Genomic DNA, 19856 nt, shown 5'->3' with positions numbered 1-19856 from the left:
AATTCACAGTCCTTTTGATGACATCCATGTTGGTTTGTGATCATTAACTTTTAGTTTGTTTGCAACACTGCAAAGTGAAACGGAGAACCCTCCTCATGTGACTTCATTAGTGGTGTCACCCCTCACGGTTCGGATCACTTGTGAACCGCGGATCAATAGAGTATTTCTTTTCCTTTTTTTTTTTTTTTTACAGTTTAATCATCATAGTGTGCAATAAAGTTATACTGCTGCTGTTCCTTTTCAAGTAACAAGTCCCCGAATATCAGTGCAGAGTGTCAGTGAACAGATATAAAGCAGTAGTGTGTTCACGTGAACGGAGCAGGTTAGAAGCATTTAACGGTGAAGTCATGGTGAGCGGAGGAACTTGAGAAGCCGCGGCGTCATTTAAGTCGCAAGTTTGGGAACATTTTGTCTTCCCTGTAACGTATAATGACGGGATGAGGGTGGTGGACAAAACGTTACGGTATGTAGGCGTTATTTAAAGAGAGACACACGACAACGCCAAAACATCGGCATGTCCACACATATGAAGAGCCACCATCCCGTCTGTCAGCGACGGGGACACTCCGGTGTAGAAAACAAAGGATTTCTAAATCTGGTTAAAATGCTTGAGCCACGCTACGAAATCCACTCACGCACCCACTTCAGTGTGAAGCTGTTCCAGGCGTCTATGAGAAGGAAAAGACTGCAGAGACTGCTTTCACCACGGCGGAGTGATTCTTAGTCCGGCGCTGTAGACACGCCCCCTCTGTGAGAGTCACACAGACACACACCTGGGGCAGGTGCTGTAGACACGCCCCCTCTGTGAGAGTCACACACACACACACACCTGGGGCAGGTGCTGTAGACACGCCCCCTCTGTGAGAGTCTCACACACACACACACACCTGGGGCAGGTGCTGACAGAAGCATCAGAGTGGAAGCTAGACAGGCCCAATAATATTCCAGTCACCACAGAAAGGTCGACCCTCTCCCCAGACAATGGAGATATTCTCATCTTTTTGTAACTAATGTCACAGTAATGGTAAACATTATTGTGTATTTGAATGGCATAACCTGACAGGAAGTAAACATAGACCCAAGTTGTTGCTGAGCAGTTCAGTTCAGTGTAAACAGTGGAAGCTAGCTCACTGGCTGTTTCTTTCTTTCAATATTGATCAAAGGACGAGGATATCAACATACCTCATGTTGCACTTAAACTTAACAGAATTCTTGAATGTATTATTTTTATTTATTTATTTCATTTCGTTTCAAATTGGACATCTTCAATATTTTTGTTTTCATGTAAGACTATAGCCCAAAGTTCTTTGCTTTAAGTGTTCTTGAGGTTCTTTAATTAATAAATGGAAAGCAAAGTTATATTTGTCTCCTCCCCTTTTCTTTGTTGATCCGAACCCCTAGACACCCCTAGACTTCATGTCTTTGTTTGTAAATATGTCTGTAAGGGAAGGCCATGAATAACTGCAACATATAAAATGTCATTTCTGACTTTTAATGTAAACAACCATAGAAATGAAAAAAAAAGACAAAAGAAAGGCGAGAAACTACCCAGTAAACATAAGACCAGTGAATACACAGGAAAGACATCAAAGACAAGAGATAACATGCAGTTTTGACTTATAACCTCTAACGTTGCCGTTACTTATATTCAAATCAAAACTCAAGTTTGTCTGTATTGGCATCTTAAAAAACAGATGAATTGTTGACGCAAAGGTTTGAGGGGTGAGCGACTGTTACCAGGAGGAGTTGGTATGGCGTAGTGTGCTCTACTCTGCTTTATCTCAACAGTGAACACAGTTCAACCACCCTTTGGGACAGAACAAACAAGTGTGGCTCTGACTTTCTGCGTCACAGCAGAGTGAAAAACGGCCAAACAGACACACAAAACATCAGGCACAGGACAGAATCGTTGCACTGTGATCCTTCGACACTTTCATCCTCTATAATGCATCGACATAAATTCAAATGACAAAACTGTGCCACAAAATGATGTGGTATTGTAAATGTGATAGTCAGTTCATAGGCAGACAATATTATTTTCCTACTGGGAAGCAGATCTACTTCCGCTACAATGTAAAATGATTTCTGAAAGTTTTAACTGAAGGAATGAACAGCAGTATTTCCTGCAATAATATATTTTAAAATTCTAAAATAGTAATATTGCTGTACAAATAGCTCGATGGCGTCTATTGGCCACTACACCAACGTACTACACCTCATCTGGTGTTGCACTCAAAACTACAGCTGTCACGCAGCGTGAACATACTCCTAAAAATCTGATATGAGCAGAATGTCGAACATTCAAAACCCTGATGAATCGAAAAAATGAGTATCCAAAGCCTTATTTTTAATAAAATAAATATGTTGTCTTGTTATCGCCACTACCTCATAGGCATCCCAACAAAGTCAACAGCAACACATCGGCTCCATGTGGGCGCAGGCAGCCAGATGAACTCTCTTTAACATCTCCATGGGTCGTACCTTTCAATTATCATATTGCACATTTGATTTTTTTGACTAGTTAGTTTAAATCCACAAATCAACACACTTACAATAAGTATTGTCTGTTACGAATTGGCTTCCAATGGCAACGGTATGCCTTCCACATTGTTGCAAGCCACTACCAGCATTTAGGTCTTTGCACCAACTGAAATGCTGTCTATATCACCTCATAATAAATAATAGTATGTAATGCCTGTTTTGGACTAAGTGCGGAGCAGTCTTGAGACTCTACATCATTGTTACGCTGGTGTCTAACTGTCAAGAGGAACTAAAAGATAGATACATGACCTGGAAACAATCATGTGTGGAAACTAACATTAGCTATCTAATTATAGCAGACTTCCCTCCACAAAGACTTTACGCCGTCTTCTTAACACATGCGCAATCGTATACATACATAAGAACCCCCCCACCCCTTGTCACCTCTCTGCTGGTGTTTGTGTGACTGCATACCCCCCCCCCCCCCCCCCCCATCTGCTGTTGGTCTTTGACGGTAAACAGTGAAGGTTATAGAGAAAGCGGGAGATGAGAGGGGGGCAGATGGGCACACAATACACTTTGTGTAAGCTAACACAAAAGCTCCCAAGCTCGGGGTAGGACAGTGGGAGGTGGGAGGTACGCTGAGCACCCATCCTCCACCTGCCGCTCGTCATGAACCGAGGAAAGGTCCAGGGTTGATCTGGTGAAACCAGAGGAACATATCACACAGAGGGTGATGGGGCTGTAGAGTAGAGATTATTGAGGGGTGACAAGTTAAGCTTGGCTCAATCAAAAAAAAGCCTCTTAACCTGGGGTTAAGAAAGGGGTTAAACAACAATATAGCAGAAGTCTGTGTGTGTGTGTGTGTGCGTGTGTGTGTGCGCGTGCGCGCGCGCTCAGTGAAGCAGCATGTTTGTGTGTCAATAGGACATGATCTGGCTAGAGACATCTGCTTTGCCTCACAGGACCATCAGATGATTAATACTGGTGTGTGTTACTACTACTGCTGTGTAGACACGTCGCTAGAGATGGCATAATTGCATACAAAGACAATTCAAAGACAAGAAGGAATGAATTTACTCACGGCAAAACAAAGTAGGTGATAAGTTGAAACGTTTCAACTTTAATGAAAAACTTCCTCTTCAAGAGACTGGGGGAAAATAAAGTAGTTCAGTTCTTGATCAGTCAGTCTTAGCTGGTACTACACAGACTGTTCAGCTGTCAATCAAGTCACTTCCGCATGGTAAACATATTTGTTTCATTCCGTTTGAACACACCTTCAAAAGACAAAATCTTCATGTTGCTTTGCTTGCTCTATGTTTTGAAGGTATCACTAGTCAGATTGAAGCGCTACCAGTTCTATGAGGAATGGTTTTCCTCTCAAGACAGACAGCTAGCTTGCAGGTGAGTATTTTTAGCCAGCAGGTGTCCCTGTACACAACACACATTCATAAAAAAGAAATCAGCAGCTGACAAAAGGGGGAGGAAGTGAGAGAACATGACATCTGTATGACACACAGAAACAGCTGTCTCACTTCCTGATACAGGCTGGAATACCTGCATGGAAACAAAGAAGGAGATGGAGTGTTTTAAGAGGAACAGCGGGGTTGCGAGAGACAAAAGGCAGACGGGGATAATGAACAGATAAGTGTCACTAAATAAGTACAGACTGAAGGCGTTTGGCATGTTTTTCGACAGCCTCTACCTCTATTCGTCCCTTTGAGCCGCGCCACTAACTCCTGCCTTCTGACACCTCATGATTCATGTTGTGAATCCCCTGAAGTGCCTGATGCAACAGCGTCACAGCATGAATACAAATAGACTGGTGTAATACCACCCGATTTTAAATGGCGGGAATTCATGCTGGCATGCTGACAAGGTGTGAGTGTGTTTTCAGACTTACATAAAACTAGAAAAACTCCAGGAAATTACTGATCAGTTTTTGTTCTGATTAAACTAAATACATGTAACATGTTAATAAGTGAGCTTTAGAGTTGCTGATTTCGTTACCTTTTCAGGGGCTTCCTGTATCTACCGGTACCTGTCTTTATGCTAAGCTAACCAGCTGCTGGCTCAGCTAAATATTTGCCATGCAGACATGAGTGATATCCATCTTCTCTCATCTAAACAGGGAATGAAATTACCACCTGCCAAACAGAGTAAATATTGGTATTGGCACGCGAGTAAAAAATTCAGGTCACCTGCAAACATTGGCAGTTTATTTTTGCTAAAAATATTTATATATTTTGTATTGTTATTTCAGAAGTGGCAGGAGAAGTGAATGCAGTAGAAATGTTCAATGATCTGCCACAGTGACGGGCGAGGACAAAACCTCATTTCAAACCCTGAATTTAAATCTCGGCAAGAAAGCAAGAAAGCGTATTTCCCTTTATTATAAAAAATGTTCCTTTGTCCATTATGTTAGAATCTAAAGACACCACCATTAAAACAAACAGTCAAATAAATAAACGAGGATCAACATAAAATTAAATCTATGACAATTTTAAATTGAAAAATTAGGACTTGCTTGTCCTTCTATGCACCAAAAGCTAATTTAGCTTCAAATTAGTGTTTAAGTATTTTGGCTAATATTCATACCAGAGCAACAGAATGCACGTGTAGCAAGTTGAATGAATGAACTCTGGAAGAGAGAAAACATTCACTTCCCTTTATCGTTAACACTATTCAACCATTGCGCTTCCTTATTAGGAACTGATTATAAAACCCAAGCAGAACAAAATACAAACACAAAGAATAGTTGGTGGGGAAGAAGTCCAGCATCACCACAATTATGAACAGAAAGTTATGTCTGTTGAGAGTTTATTAAGGAAGCAGTCACAACCATTCATAAAGAAGTGCTCTTTCAGTATGACAGAGTGCTGCGTCAGCCTAGAAATGACTATGTATCACAGATATGAATTCTGCTTCCATCTATCACAACTACAATACCACATCCTTCCAAATAACCTTCCTCTACAGACAGGGAGGCAGCAGAGAGAGATAGGTCACAGCGTGGGGGGTTGGCTGGTGGATCCTGCGCCCAATCACAGACGACGTAAATTGCAAACCAGTAAATCATATTATGTCAAAAGGAGCTTACAACACACAAAAATGTCAGTTTTAACATAATGTCAAACAATACAGACTAATGCTGCGTTCACACCGGACGCGTCGATTTTTTGACGCACGTCGAGATTACATACAAAGTCTATGCACAGACGCGATGAGACTGGCGCGCCGTTGGACGCATTTTTGCGTTGGACGCCGCAAAATCGCCAACGCACGAGTTGAAATTTTTCAACTTCTGCGAAATAATCGTGTGACACTGTGGCACGATAGCCTATCAGCTAGAGTTGCTCCCCCTGTCATCCTGCCGTTGTTGAATCAGGAAATAAATCCTGTAGCCGTCTGTGTTCACCCAGAGCTCTACGATACCTCATATCAACAGAGACCGGACCAAACTATGTGTATACATGTGTGTGTGTAAACCATACGGTACAAACAATGAATAGACGCTGCCGTATTTACGTCTACATGACGTTATTGAGTGCTGGTGGAGCTGCTACGATGTTAGCATAGCACCGATCCATCAGAGCTCCATTGAGAAGACAAGTAGCCTACAAATCGGTATCATTACGTAGTTATGTTCCTTTCACGGTTGATAGCGGACAGAAATGACGGCCAGGTGAACGGCTTCCAGTCGATAAACCACGCCCCCTCTCCGGCGCGTTGGACGCATTTTTGCGGTGCGTCAAAAAATCAACGCGTTTGGTGTGAACGCAGCATTAGGCTACATCCACACTAATACGTTTTCTGAAGACGAATATCACGAGACTATTCACGTACACTGAGTAATATAGTAGTCTTCAATAATGAAAGGCTGTGCTTTATACTTAAGATCTTCCTCTAAAATCGTCCTCTATAAACAGACAAATTTTGTGACAAGTTTTATTTTTCAGACTTAGTTACAACGCTCCAGGTCTGCTATCTCTGCTGTTGACTGAAGTCCTTGTCATACTGGAGTGAAATTAATGCTTTTGTTCCTTCACAGTTTCTGTGTGGACTTCACAACAGTTGTGCAGAACAAAATAAGCATTAATAAGGAAAGCAAAGTCCTCGATCGACAATCAAGGCTGCTGTTTGTGATTTCCTGGCAAAGGGTCACGTGATAGAGACGTGACGAATCAGGAAAGGACACGTCGTGACTGCTAAGAAGCAATCTAGTAGCGAACGCGGGTGTCTACGTCATCGTTCCCAAGCATATTCGTTTTAACGCCCTTCAACACTAGGCGGTAACCCCTGGAGCGTTTTCAAACTTTCAAACTCCAGTGTATTTAGGACGCAAAAGAGATGCGTTTTAAAAAGGAAATGTAGCAGTGTGGATCACATGGCTTTAAACACCACAGGCTGCAATTCAGATCCCTTTACTTATAACTGAGTTAGAAGTAACGGGAGTTATGTTCTTTCTGCAGTGCTTGGAAATGTAACCCTCCAGTTGACACATCTCTTCTATTCGTTACTAATGTTAAATTAATAAGAGATAATGGACGCACAATTGTTTGTTTTTTTAATTGTGAATCATTACAAATATGCAGTGTTTCTGAAGTAGATAGCCACAGTGAGTGAAAAGGTATAATCACATCGAAGGTCTCTGAATCAAAACATTTGTTGTCAGAGTGTAATTACGAGAATAGTAGAGATGACCAACAAATTAAAAAAAGACTACATTGCTGAGGCAAAAGCTAATTTTCCACAACAGGGCATAAATAGTGATGATAAAAGTGGAATAATGAGTAGGTACTCTCTGGCGTCTTAGAGATGCCTCTCTCATAAGGGTACAGTTAGACGGACGGGGCAGAGACAGAACTCAAAGAGAACCTCTTCCTTCCTCCTCCCTCCTTTTCCTTCCTCTCTCTCTCACCGTCTCATGATTGAAGCTCGGGCCGGGCTTTTCCATTCTGCGTTAACCTTTAATCCGACATGCTGGATTCAGAAGGATTCATGTTGTGTGGACGGTGGCTTTCACTAACAGGACATTTGTTCAAGCACACCATTTAGACAAAGTCTGGATTATTCTGTTCTACAGCAGTCCAAAAGAAACTTTCAGAAATCCAAACTTATGAAAGAAGAAAAAGCTTCCGTTTGAACTGGCGAATGTTTCCACTTCCCTTTTTTCTTAACCAACCCTGAGCAGGTGTGTTTATTCACCACAGTGACTTCCACATATTTCAAAATTTCAGGAAGAGCAACTTTAACAGCTCACAAAATGTGGCCGAAACATTTACCGGTAGTCATTCCGTCTACGATTACATCACCGTAACCACATTTCACTGAGTTCCTTTCCGGATACGGCATAACTTGGTGTAAAGACAAGAATTTGTTTTTCAAAACTTCTTGTCGGCCATCATCCCCCAAACCTCTTCGTCTTAATGGACTTCATGTACAGTAAACTGGTTATTGTCAGATTTTTTCAGGAACCAGATAGCTTCTATATCTTGTAAATAAGAAACCTAAAACTTCACTAAAACATCGAACTAAGAGTTTATAAAGCCAACAGTACACATGTGAAGTAAAGACACCCGTGTGCTGTCACTCACTACAGAGTAGAGTTCTACTAGACATGAAAATGAGACTTGAATCCCAGCATTCATTATATTTAGAAATAGAAACATAGTCCTCGTGGTTGTTTTGCTCTTTTAGAGATGTGCTTGCATCGGACACACACAGTCTTTCTCACCAAAAAACTGTGTGGGAACATAATATTCATATCAGGTCAAGGCATCACTTTGCTACAAGCCCTGCTCAAATAATTGTGGATTTAGACGACATTGACGTTTACCTTGAGCAAGTTGTTTTGTACTTTATCTAATCCACAATCACAGCTCAATCAGTTAAAATTCAATCAATCAGGAGTTGCCCATTAGACTTGATTGCACAATGATTTGATTATTTGGTGTCCATGTTTAAAAAAAAAAAGAAAGAAAAAAAAGCGCACTATTTCACTTAACCCGCCGACATTAGCGTCTTTGCGAGGCTTTTGGAATGACATAAATGTTGTGCAACTGAAAATCTGAGACTCTTGTGGATCCAATGAGTCCATCTGTGATGACGTTAGACCTCATAGTAGCATTTCACAGAGTGTGACCGTCACCGTTGACCTGTTGTAACCTCTACGGTAATCATAACCTCATGAAACTTTATAACCACAAATGATAGGCCGAGTCCATTCAGAGGAGGTACGGCTTCCTCTGGTATATTGACACGAAGGGGGTTTATGTGCAGTTTCCGTGACTTATGAAACTCAAGTGAGCACCGGAATGGCCGTTATATACACTTCGATCATGATGTTTTCACCTTTCACAATAGATTTAAATTAATTCCGTCATGAATATTTATTCCCGATTTAAAAAGACAAAAAAAGGGTCATTGTGGGTTTCTAAGGTTAATGTTGTTTTCTCTTAAAGCACTTAAATAAAACATTATTTCTGGAAATTCTCTTTTTAGTAAAAAAAAAAATCATGCATCAGTGATACACTTAAAATGGAGAAAAAATTTAATGAAATGTGTTGCATTGCATGTTGATTAAGTAGTGTTCTTAAATGTTGTGCTGGTGCTCCTTACATTTGTATTAAGTACCAGTACTCCTAGTGGACAAGTTATTCTGGAACCATGTACGCTTTAAGAGTGAAAGCAAGAGAGACGGATAATTTATGTAATACATAAGGATTTAACTTGCTAATGTACAATGGCCCAATATATTCTCCAACTTCCTCAAAATAGTTTGCACTAAAAATGACAACCTCCACTGCATTGGTACAGTGTTGGGTCTGCACAACAAATAATTGCCGCACTGACCACACATACTGCTCAACTTTTTCCACAAAACAATGCAACGTTATCCAGTAACCAATAACTTGGTTTCTTGTGTGCATGTAAATGTAGTCGCTGTAAGACGATACCGGCAGAAGCCTCCCAGCCTTAAGAAAGACAGACCAATCAACGCAGAATGGCAAACAGCTTTGTCTCGAACAAAACAAACGAAGTCAAAAGGTATCGATCCTCTGCGACAGGTCAATGGGTTACAAGTTTTAAAAATGTGCATTTTTCGGACTTCCAAGACTTTAGGGTCCCCGTTTCTCTTCCACGGTCTCTCTCCAACAAACACTTAGTGTTAGAGTTACAAATGATTCCGCTGCACCGTGTGCACAAAACGTGGTTCAAGAGCCAGGTAGAAGTTGTACAAGGTGATGTCACCTTAAGCCAGTGTGGCTGATTGCTGATCAACAACAGTTATTGCCTCATTGCTTTTGGTTTGGTAGCCGTGAGAGACCTTAGTCTGTAATGCAAGTATGTATGCATGAAAAGATGTACAAAGATATATTATATATTCGCTAATGCTAATCGCGGTTAGCATTTCCCCATTGGCCATAATGTTAAAATTAGCTTAGAAGCTAGCGACATGTTATGATGTTCATAGAAGACAACTTTAGTACTGTTGAAAGCATCTTGCTGTTCAACCGGGGACACCTGCGGCTTATAGACCAGTGCGGCTTATCTATGCACACATTCTTTTTTTCTTTTAAAAATCTGCTGGTGCGGCCTATATACCGGTGCACTCTATTGTCCGGAAAGTACGGTAATGTACACACACACACTCGAGTGTAAAGTGCTGTGACCCGATTATTGAGACCGTTTGAATCACCACACAGGATGTTCCCAGGCTGTGATTCATTTTGTGCAAAACCTATTCGGAAAAATTTTATACCACGATCCCTTCTAATAATAAACAACTGAATTGGCCTGCAGTAATAAATAGCTTCAGTGGGTCTTGTTTCAGTCCCCCGTGTGTGGATAGCCGTTGTAACGTTTGTCCTTTATCAATCATTGACCGATACAGAACGTGATCTCTAGATCCCGACACCGCAGAGTCACTTTACAGCCCGCCCTGAGGTTTTTCTAATTTACAGGACAGTTTGAATCCAGAGAACAGAGGGCGGAAACTACCAACAAATGCATGCGTATCACGGCGTTATCTCATCACACTAAATGGTGGATGATTCGCAAAACAATAACAATTGCACAGGTTGAGAAATGGTGTTTTGTATCATATAGCCTGTCCAGCAATGTGCTCTGGACTCCACTGTTCACAACAACTAACACGTGTTTAGGGGCAGCACATGACAGGGTACCCGTTATAAATGAATTAGTTGTTCACATATAAAATACACCAGTATCTTTGTCTCCACTTAAAAAAAAAAATGAAACCCCTTTATCCTAAATGAGGTACTTCAATCACAGATCACTTAATAACGGATCCGCAAATATCTGGTTGATTTTTCGGTAGAGTAATGATGGCCAGTGATAATAACAATGTATAAGATGGATAGAACAATACTATCACGACCGTCGCAAGGCCATAAAAACAAACCTTATCTGCAAATGATTGTGTCAGCTAATCTATTTGACAGTCATCTATAAAACATAAATACATTTCAATCGCATTTTCCAGGAACTGTTGGTGATGTCTTCAGGTTGCCAGTTTTGTGCGACCAACAGTACACAAAATGTCATTCAATTGAAGAACTACCAAATATTCACATTAAGAGAGGCAAGGCCATTTTATCGATCAAAATTGTTGCTGATAAATCTTCTGTCAATCAATGAAAAGACTAATCCTTCCAGGTATTTGTTTCTGTTATATTTGTGTGAACCTGAGTTGGAATAGTTTGTATAAAATCCACATTTGAACAAAACACTTCCAGTAGAATGACTATTTAAAAGCGGTTTCTTCAGAAGGTATTCAGATCTCCTGGCTGTGCCTCAGATTTAACATTCTTCCTCTTCTGGACAAGTCTTTCCCCCCAAAGTATGACTTACCTTCAGCGCATACTTGTCTCCAGTCTTCTTCTGGAAGATTTCCAGCACCTTGCCATTGATGCCCAGCCCCAGCACCTGGCTGGTCACCTTGTAGTCGTCTGTTATGGCATTCTTCTTGATCTGTAAGGAGGGTCTCGCGTGGAAGGGGAGGAACTGGCCCGTGGTGTTCTGCTGGCCCGACGGGTTGGGAAACAGTGGCTGGTTCTGTGCGTTGGACAGCATGCTTTTTAGTTTGGGCTGAGAATACGGAACAGCCACCTCTCTATAAAAACACTTGTGTTTTTTTTTTTCTTTAAAATGCAGACCCGAGTCTTCTTCCTGGGTTAGCTGGCCTCTGACACAGTGTTCACGGTGTAACGTTAGCAGCCAGGCCCGAGAAATAACCGGCAGAAGTTCGGACGTTACAAAGTCACTTAGGTTAGCCGATAAAATGGTAGATTAGCTAGCTGTTAGCATGCTAGCTTGATCATATTATTGACTGTGATTCTCGGCTAACAACTCAGCTATCGGTTAGCTTATCCATCTCTGGCGGTTTCCGCCGTTCCACCGGTTCCTCAAAAGAAGCACTTCGGGAACTTTTCTTAAAATCGCCCCATAAATCGTCCACGAGGCTGGGTTTTCAAAATTAGTAACGTAAAAATCTCGCGAGTGAAGTTATAACAAAAAAAAAGAGCCAACAATAACACTCAACGGAAGACAAGACAACAGCGGGGTAAAAGTCCGACGCCAAACACACTTCACTTTCAGACGGACAGACACACAGCCGGAGCAGGTTTTACTGGTGACGTCATGGCCGGGGCTTTTTTTTCTTCTTCTGCGCTTAAAGGAGAAGTACGACAAGGAAGCGACGGAGTGTTTATATAAGAGAGCAGCAAACAAGAGCACAAGGAAAGGAGACACAAGACAGGGCTAGATACAAGTTATGACCTGATTGCTGCAATTCAGCCACAAGTAACCATATAATATATTAGTTATTGTGGATTTTTTTTACTTTTAACATTTTCTTTACTGTTTTATTACTTATTTATAATACTTGTTTTTTCACAATGTCTCTTGTTTGCACTATAGGCTACTGTATGCTACTGTAATCCTGTGAATTTCCCCGCTGCGTGACTATTAAAAGATTATCTTATTTTATCACATTTTAATTTATTTATTTCTATCTTGGTGTTTGAATTAAATTAAATTCCCCACACGGGTCAGCCAGGTTACCAGATTACCTTTGTCCCTCTGAAGAGACCCACTTGGCAATGTTTTGATCGTAAAAGAGAGACGGACAGAAATAGACCCGTAATCTCAGAGTAGAGTCCCAAAGCTTAGCTCAAGGTTAGAGAGCTCTGGTGTGTTTTCCAGCCTGCTTTTCCTAATTCAAACTGAATTCACTCATCTAAGCCTATATTTGATTGGCTATTTTACTCTTTTGTTTTGCGGCTTTATTTTCTGACAGCACAGTATGTAAGACTCTCCAAAAGTCAACACAAATACTGGCCTCAAAACATGGTAAAAGCATTAATATTGTTAATGTGCTGTACAGTTTTTCATATATGTACCCCTGCCCCCCAAACTCTCTTTTTTGCTCTCCAACATAAAGGTAATAGTCTGGAAAAAACTGCTTCAATTCCAATTTCGCAAATAAAATAAAATCCCTGAATTCCTTGTATATATATGTATATATATTTTGACATTGCAACACATACCACATTTTTTAAAGATCTGTTTTAGAATGCAAACTTCCCCAAGGGTGTTCACACCACTCATATCACCAGGAAAACAACAGCGGCATGACATGAGTATCTTAGGCCCTGACCTTCAGCAAACGATTCAATTCAATCATGGTACTTTAACGCAAGTGTTGCCTCAGATAGAAAGCCTAAACGGCCTCAACATTATCCCATCAACAAAGCGATCTTTTAGTAATGTAGCCTTTAAGCATACCATCACTTTATATTAACTTCATCATTGAAATTAAATGTCTGTTTACATATATTAACAAACAATATATATAGAGAAACATAAATTAATAGTTGACTATGGTAATGTTTATGATGCTTGCTCAATAGTTAGATTTTGAAGACAGTGAAAAAGCCAAAACTTACACCTGGCAGTAAATTTCTTGAACCCGACATCAGATATGAATCAAACATTTTCATTTAGCAGTTCACTTTGTCACAGACCAACAACATTCAGCTTAATTCATATGTTTGGTCACATCTGAGTGATGCCATTTAAAGTTAGGTTGTGTATAAAATGAACCGATTGACAGTGAATAAATACCCTGACTCCAACAACATCATAGCACCTTATTTTTTATATTTTCTAATTCATATTTACATTAGCCTTTGAAAGAGGACTATCAGAGTTAAATTAAATATAATATCATTTTAACGGTAAAAACATAAAGGGTTTTACTTCTGATATTCTGTGTTGTTTACTCTGATTTAATTTACACTTTCTCTGCTTCTAATTCTTAAACTCTTTGGCTGTGGTCCATCTGGAACTTAAATGCAGCACTTCATGTGACCACTAGATGGCAGACCAATCAAAGGTTTTATCAGAACCAACTCTTTGCACTGAATGACAGCAGTGCTCAACTGAGTATTTGCAATGAAATTGTTTTCAAACCTGAAAGAAGCAGATGAATAGGGTTTGCCACACATAACAACACAGTGTGAGTCACATAATCAAAGTTATTATTTTTATGTGTTCAAAAGTAGGGCACTGTATAATCATTGACCATTTGTCAGACGATTGAATTGTCCTCCTAGAAAACAGTCCAAACATCTCAATCTCAATCGAATGGTGACACGGATGTGAAGATACTCTCAGCCCTGAGGGACATGTGTTGATCACACTTCACTGCCTTGATGGTTCAAATAATCCATTGTTGAAATGCCTTAGTATGTAGGGCAAGAACACGGTAGAGAACTGTAGACCAAGCTGTATCTGGAAAATGTGGAAAATGTCTGCAAACATAATTTCTCAGCAATGCATATGCTTTGTTTTCTTTTGCTGTCAGATAAGCGATGAACTCAGCTTACTTCTGTTTATGTGTATATGGTTGACCTTAATCGCATTGGGTTCCTCAAAGGCCTTCAGATCAGCTATTATCATTTTATTATTATCATTAGTGGACAAGAAAATGTTTTTTCTTTATTTTGAAGGGGTACAGCGATTTAGCACTGCACTTCCATAAAGTTCACAGACTCACAAGCATCAAATTTAAAAATTGTTGCATTAAAGGGAAAGAGATTCTGACTTTTAGTCTCAAACTCCAAAAACTGGGGATCTTAAAATTCCCCAATGCAACTCGTCTGTAAGCCCAATTCAAACCAACCCTGACGACACCATCAGCAGTTGTGAAAATGGTGGACTGCTCCTCTCATGACTTTTCGCTTCAAACATGTTACGTATGATTGCTGAGTTGACTGTCAAGAAGAGTCTGTGAAAAAATGTTCCTGAAATACTGCATGTTGCTTGGCAGCTACAAGACAAATAATCTGCTCTATACAAAGAGGTCTTTGATAACAATACAGAGCTTGTTTCATCCTCGCAAATAATAAATAAAAGAATACTTTATAAGATTCATAACTCCCCATGTGACACTGTCCTTATGAGTGGTCTACACTTCACTGTTGTGTGTATTCACAAGTTATGTAAGAGAAGCACATCACATGTCTTCATGGCATGGATCCCATATATACACAAGGTACACCTTTTAAAACACATTGTGCACATGTACACACACACATATAATATGCACCTAGACACACACACACACACACACACACACACACACACACACACACACACAGGCTATTTGAAAGAGGAGTCTGAAATTGGAAACTGTTGCCTGAGCTTTGACAGCTTTGTGCTGATGAATTAACTCAATATTTAGGGTTACTTGGCATCGCTGCAGGTTCACTTATAGCTGCAGCCCAGACACTCGGGACAGCCTGTTCATTACAGTGTTCTCCCTGGGGAAAGTGTCATGGCCCCAACCATTATTCTCTTCCTTCATTATTAAAGAGACCAGAATGCTCAAATCAGCCTGTGCATAGAAGATGCCTTTCCATAACTGATGGGTTATGCGTCCGTGTGCCACAGTTCGCCCTGGTGTACAAGGATCAGGTATGCGAGGCCTGGGCACGGAGCTGCATAATCTGGTGTGCTGACATTTTCTTTTTCTCCACTGCTTCCCAGAATGCTCCCCTGACACACTATCCTGTTTCACAGCACTTCTTTTAACTTCCTGACAGGAAGGAAATCTCAGGGGCAGGAGGTGCATTTCCCTTCGTCTTTCCCTCTCCTCCCTCCGTTCTTCATTAGTGTGCGAAAGTCAGAGCAACTTTGGATCAGTTATTTCAGGCTGGCCAGAACCCGTCTTTGTCAGAATAATCCTCCATCGCCGCCTGGGGCTGAAACCCTATCCAGCTCTTGATATAGACCCGTGGTCAGCACTGGCTCCGATATAGGATTCTAGCACCTGAACACTCGCAAGCCTCCCAACATGGGACCTGTTGAACCTGCTCACCCCTCTGATGCACGCAGACACAAACACACCCTCGTGAACCCCTTGTATGATCTCTCGCTCCCTCTTTTCTCTTTGTCTCTCCATCTCTCCCTAATTGCTACGTAGAGCACAGAGGACCCACATTTCAACATGATCTCATGTTAACCCTGCTTTATCTGCATCCTTCCTCCACTGCAATGCATTTGTTTACACGTGGCGTGTCTTAACTGAGCCTTCACAGAGACTCTGGACAAGCTAGGACTAAAAACTAGAAACTTTACCAGTCAGTCAGTGTCTGTCTGTCTGTCTGTCTGTCAGTCTGTCTGTCTGTCTGCCGGCCTGTTTACTTTAGTCTATTTGCGTCGCGATTCGCTCCCAGCCTCGCTGACCTCAGTGAAGCATGATAAAACTCTTTGAGGACAGGAGAGTTGGTTTCCCTGCTCTGGTTGCGTTGGAGACGGATGTACGGTTCCTCAGAGACTCCGGCTCTTAAGGGCAGCGGCTGACTAACCTCTGTCTTCCTCGATCCGTCTCCCTCTATCCTCCCTTCTCTTTTTCTCGGACTATCCCTCTTTTTTATATCCACAAACATACACCAGTCTTGCGATGGAACAATACAAAGTGCGCAAAGATAGTTCGAATCTCAGCTCTGCAACACAGGCCTCTGAAAGTGGAAGTGGACCAAGCACGGACTTTAGGAGATGATTGTGGGTCAATTTGTTCGTGCGTGGGTGTGCTGCAGGAGTCTACTGATTATATTGTATTGATATAGCTCATATATATTTAAGTATAACTTCAATAGTGCTTCATTATTCTCACGGAACACTTTTGCCTGCAAGTGCATTACTCAAGAAGTCTTTAGAGTCGTTGGCGCTTGGACTCCAGAGGGAGATTTGTAATGGAGGGGCGTCTGCCCTGAGCAGCAGCAAGATAAATCCCCCCGTGGAGTCCAGACACTGGTGGTGGTGGTGGTGGTGGTGGTGGCTGATGAGGCTGATAGAATGATGAGCTGATGAAGCTGATGGATCTGTGAAGAAGACTGGGCGGAGATGGGGAGGTGGAGGGGTGCGTAACAGCAGCATGAACGTACTGAAGGTAGAGAGACGATCACGTTTAAAAGAGACAGCAGCAAGATGATAGACTAACTTTGTAATTGTTTCGTTGTGCTGTTGGAAAGAGGAGACCAGCTCATCTAAACAGCTGATATCATGATTGACAGCCCCCAAAACGATGACATGTGTGAGGAGTGAATGGCAGATGTATGAGAAATAAACTACAGGCCTAGGGATGCAAGAGTCTTCCTGACTGAACTTAAGGTACAGCTTCATTTCTTTATCACTTCTTTATCTCTCTCTCTCTCACACACACACACACATAAATACCTGCACATGTGAAACCAAAGATGAAAAGGAACACGACGTGCACAAGTTGTCTTTAACAGAAGAGTTGAACAATGGCGCGTAGAAATCTGCACATGCACAAAGGAAACTATATATGGCATGTCATCCACAAAATGGATGGCCTCCTCTATAGCCCTGCAGGGAGCATGTGACCACCACTGGAATCCCCCTCTTTCGTCTATGAACAGAGCCTGAGAGCCTGTGTTGTACAGAGCAGAGGCATGAGGGCCCTCAGTGTTCCCGTGTGCTGGCCTTGTCAAACTGACCACAGGCGCTGAGGAGAGAGGGAGAGTTTTTGGTGACTGAAAGAGAAACAACGAGATAAAGGGAAAAGTGTAACTGATACAAAATCAAAGAAAACTTTGAAAATGAAATTAGAAATTGTTAGCTGATGTATGAGCAGTTGCGCTCACGTTTTAGTCACATGGACATTCCTGTTCCCCCTCTTGCCCCCCAATAAACAAGAGACCGTTTGATGATAAGGGAGGATTATTTAGCCTCCTTCTGTTGCCAGCTCGTCTTCTGCCCTACTCGGCTGTGAAGAATGCCCGAATTTGATCTCCACCCCGCCAGCAAACAACCACTCACAGACTGCGCACTCTCACCCACACTTATCGTTCTCACCCACATCCGCGTGGCTCTCTCCCCTTGTTTCTTTCTCACATTTGCACACATACACAGGATTTTGCTGGCCCAGTGAGGAGAGGCAGCAAGATGCTCCAGTTCTCCCGCACAGAGAGAGTGTCTCTGGAGTTATCTGTGCTTTGGCATATAACACCGACTTCCTCACAGACGCAACAATGTCATGCTGCTTTCTCTCCGTGATCCACTCCAGGCCACTTACCCAGTCTCGGGGAGAAGATGCAAAGTCACGCTCACACACTCATACAAGCACTTGAATGTGTCTGTTTAGGCACTTGGACCGACACAAACACACAAGGCCAGTCTGAGGACCGCTACGAGGGCCTGGTATACGATGGGGTTTATAAGGGGCCTTTCATGGACATTTATATATATAGTGTGTATGAGCGAGCGCGTTGTGTGTAAAATAAGAGACAACAAATCAGCTGCTCAGTTTGTCCTTGACAGATTGGCATAAATGTCACACTGGAGGCCCATGTATTCAGTTCAAGTCAACTTCCTGTGTCTGTTGGATCAACAGTGTGTCAGTGACAACACACCTGTCCCCCTGCTCTGCCAGTCAAGTCCACGCAGAATGCTGCTACTGGACTCTGCAGCCTGTCATGGCTGTCTGTGCTCCTCTCTGTCCCATCCTTCACTTCTGAGCAATTCCTGTGTTAAGGTCACTTTCTTGCTGAGACTACTCGTGCATCTGGTCTCCTCATTGTGTCGTGCTCTCATGTCCGCGTCTGGGTCAAGATGACATTCTGACGAATGCTGATAGATGTACGGGAAATGTTTTGACTCAATTGGAATGATATATTCCAATTTGTCTGGCGCGCCTTTATCCCTTTCTAGGAATGTTCTTATGAAACCAAGTTCAACATAACAAGTTATATGAGGATTTTCTTCAACATTTAGTATAAACATTACCTGAAGTTGTTATACTTAGTTTTCTGATGAAACACACAGGATATTACTTTTTAATGAGTGAGCTTTATAAAAGCTCTTTGATCGTGTTGCCTGTGTGGGGTTTAACATTAAAGATCTTTTTCACTTGCCCAAAGTACATTTTTACTTTTGTAAATTGTTGTTTTCTTTATAAGCGGCTATCAAATAACAACAAAACCTAAAGTTAATTTTCACGTTTAATCTTTAAGTGTATGAATCTGGAGTTTCTCCCATTCTCTAATGCTTCCCAACTAAACTCCTGTTTCCAGGGTCATTGAAATGCTCGCTTGTGCTTCAGCTGTCTTTATTTTCTACAGCACATGGGCAACTCTTACCAAAGATGAGAAAGAAGCAAGACGGCTCACTCCTTTAATCATCAGCGCCAGGAAATAAAATACGTGTTTAATTATTTCTTAACACTTTTAAGTGGAAAATCCTTATTTATCATACAGATCTGTGAATGGTAAACACTTTCTAGTCTAACTAAATGTCAAACTATCGCTTTAAAGGGAAATCCAAGGAGTACCGATAGACATATGAGACATTGAGTGGAAATTAGGGGAAATGTCAGGACTAGAAAAATATGAATATACATGCTGTACAATGCGGGGTATGAAATAAAATGTAAGGTTTATATCACAATACAATAATTAAATATAATGCATTCATCCTATATATTCTCTAAGCTTCGTCTCTTTTCTGTATCTGTGTGTCTGTCTGCCTCGTATTGGGAGGCCCTTGTAATCCAATAATCCATCTTAATCCAAACTGAGATTACATGAGTGGAAAGAGCCACTTTGTGCATGGATTATCCTCCAATTCAAATCACTCCCATAGTTTATGTTTGCGTACGTTGTATGCACGTTTCTGTATGTGCCCGAGTGTACACATGTATTAATATATCTGCATGAGTGTGAATGTATTGCGGGGGGAGAAGGGGGAAGAGTGCTGGTCCTTCAATGAGCAGCTGTCCCTGCATCCTCCCCCTCAGCTCTTCATCCCTTCCCTCTGTTCTT

The 19856-nt window shown here is 41.5% G+C and overlaps 1 protein-coding gene across 3 annotated transcripts in view; it reads right to left on the bottom strand.

Annotated features, from left to right (window-relative positions):
- The window catches only part of mapkapk2a (MAPK activated protein kinase 2a), a 32440-nt gene extending 14241 nt beyond the window's left edge, over positions 1–18199 (bottom strand). For 2 of the 3 annotated variants that reach the window (XM_079296964.1, XM_079296965.1), the window contains exon 1: positions 11359–12118. In XM_079296964.1, the coding sequence (XP_079153090.1) occupies positions 11359–11580 (222 nt within the window). In that variant the 5' untranslated portion in view covers positions 11581–12118. Of the gene's footprint in view, positions 1–11358; positions 12119–18112 lie in introns of those variants that run through there. The other variant, XM_079296966.1, reaches the window with a different exon arrangement.
- Positions 18200–19856: the final 1657 nt, after the last annotated feature.

This window comes from Melanostigma gelatinosum, assembly GCF_949748355.1.
Source record: "Melanostigma gelatinosum genome assembly, chromosome: 3".
Classification (NCBI taxonomy): Eukaryota; Metazoa; Chordata; class Actinopteri; order Perciformes; family Zoarcidae; genus Melanostigma; species Melanostigma gelatinosum.
Note: the sequence above shows the minus strand (reverse complement) of the source record. Positions and strands in the feature narration are given on the sequence as shown.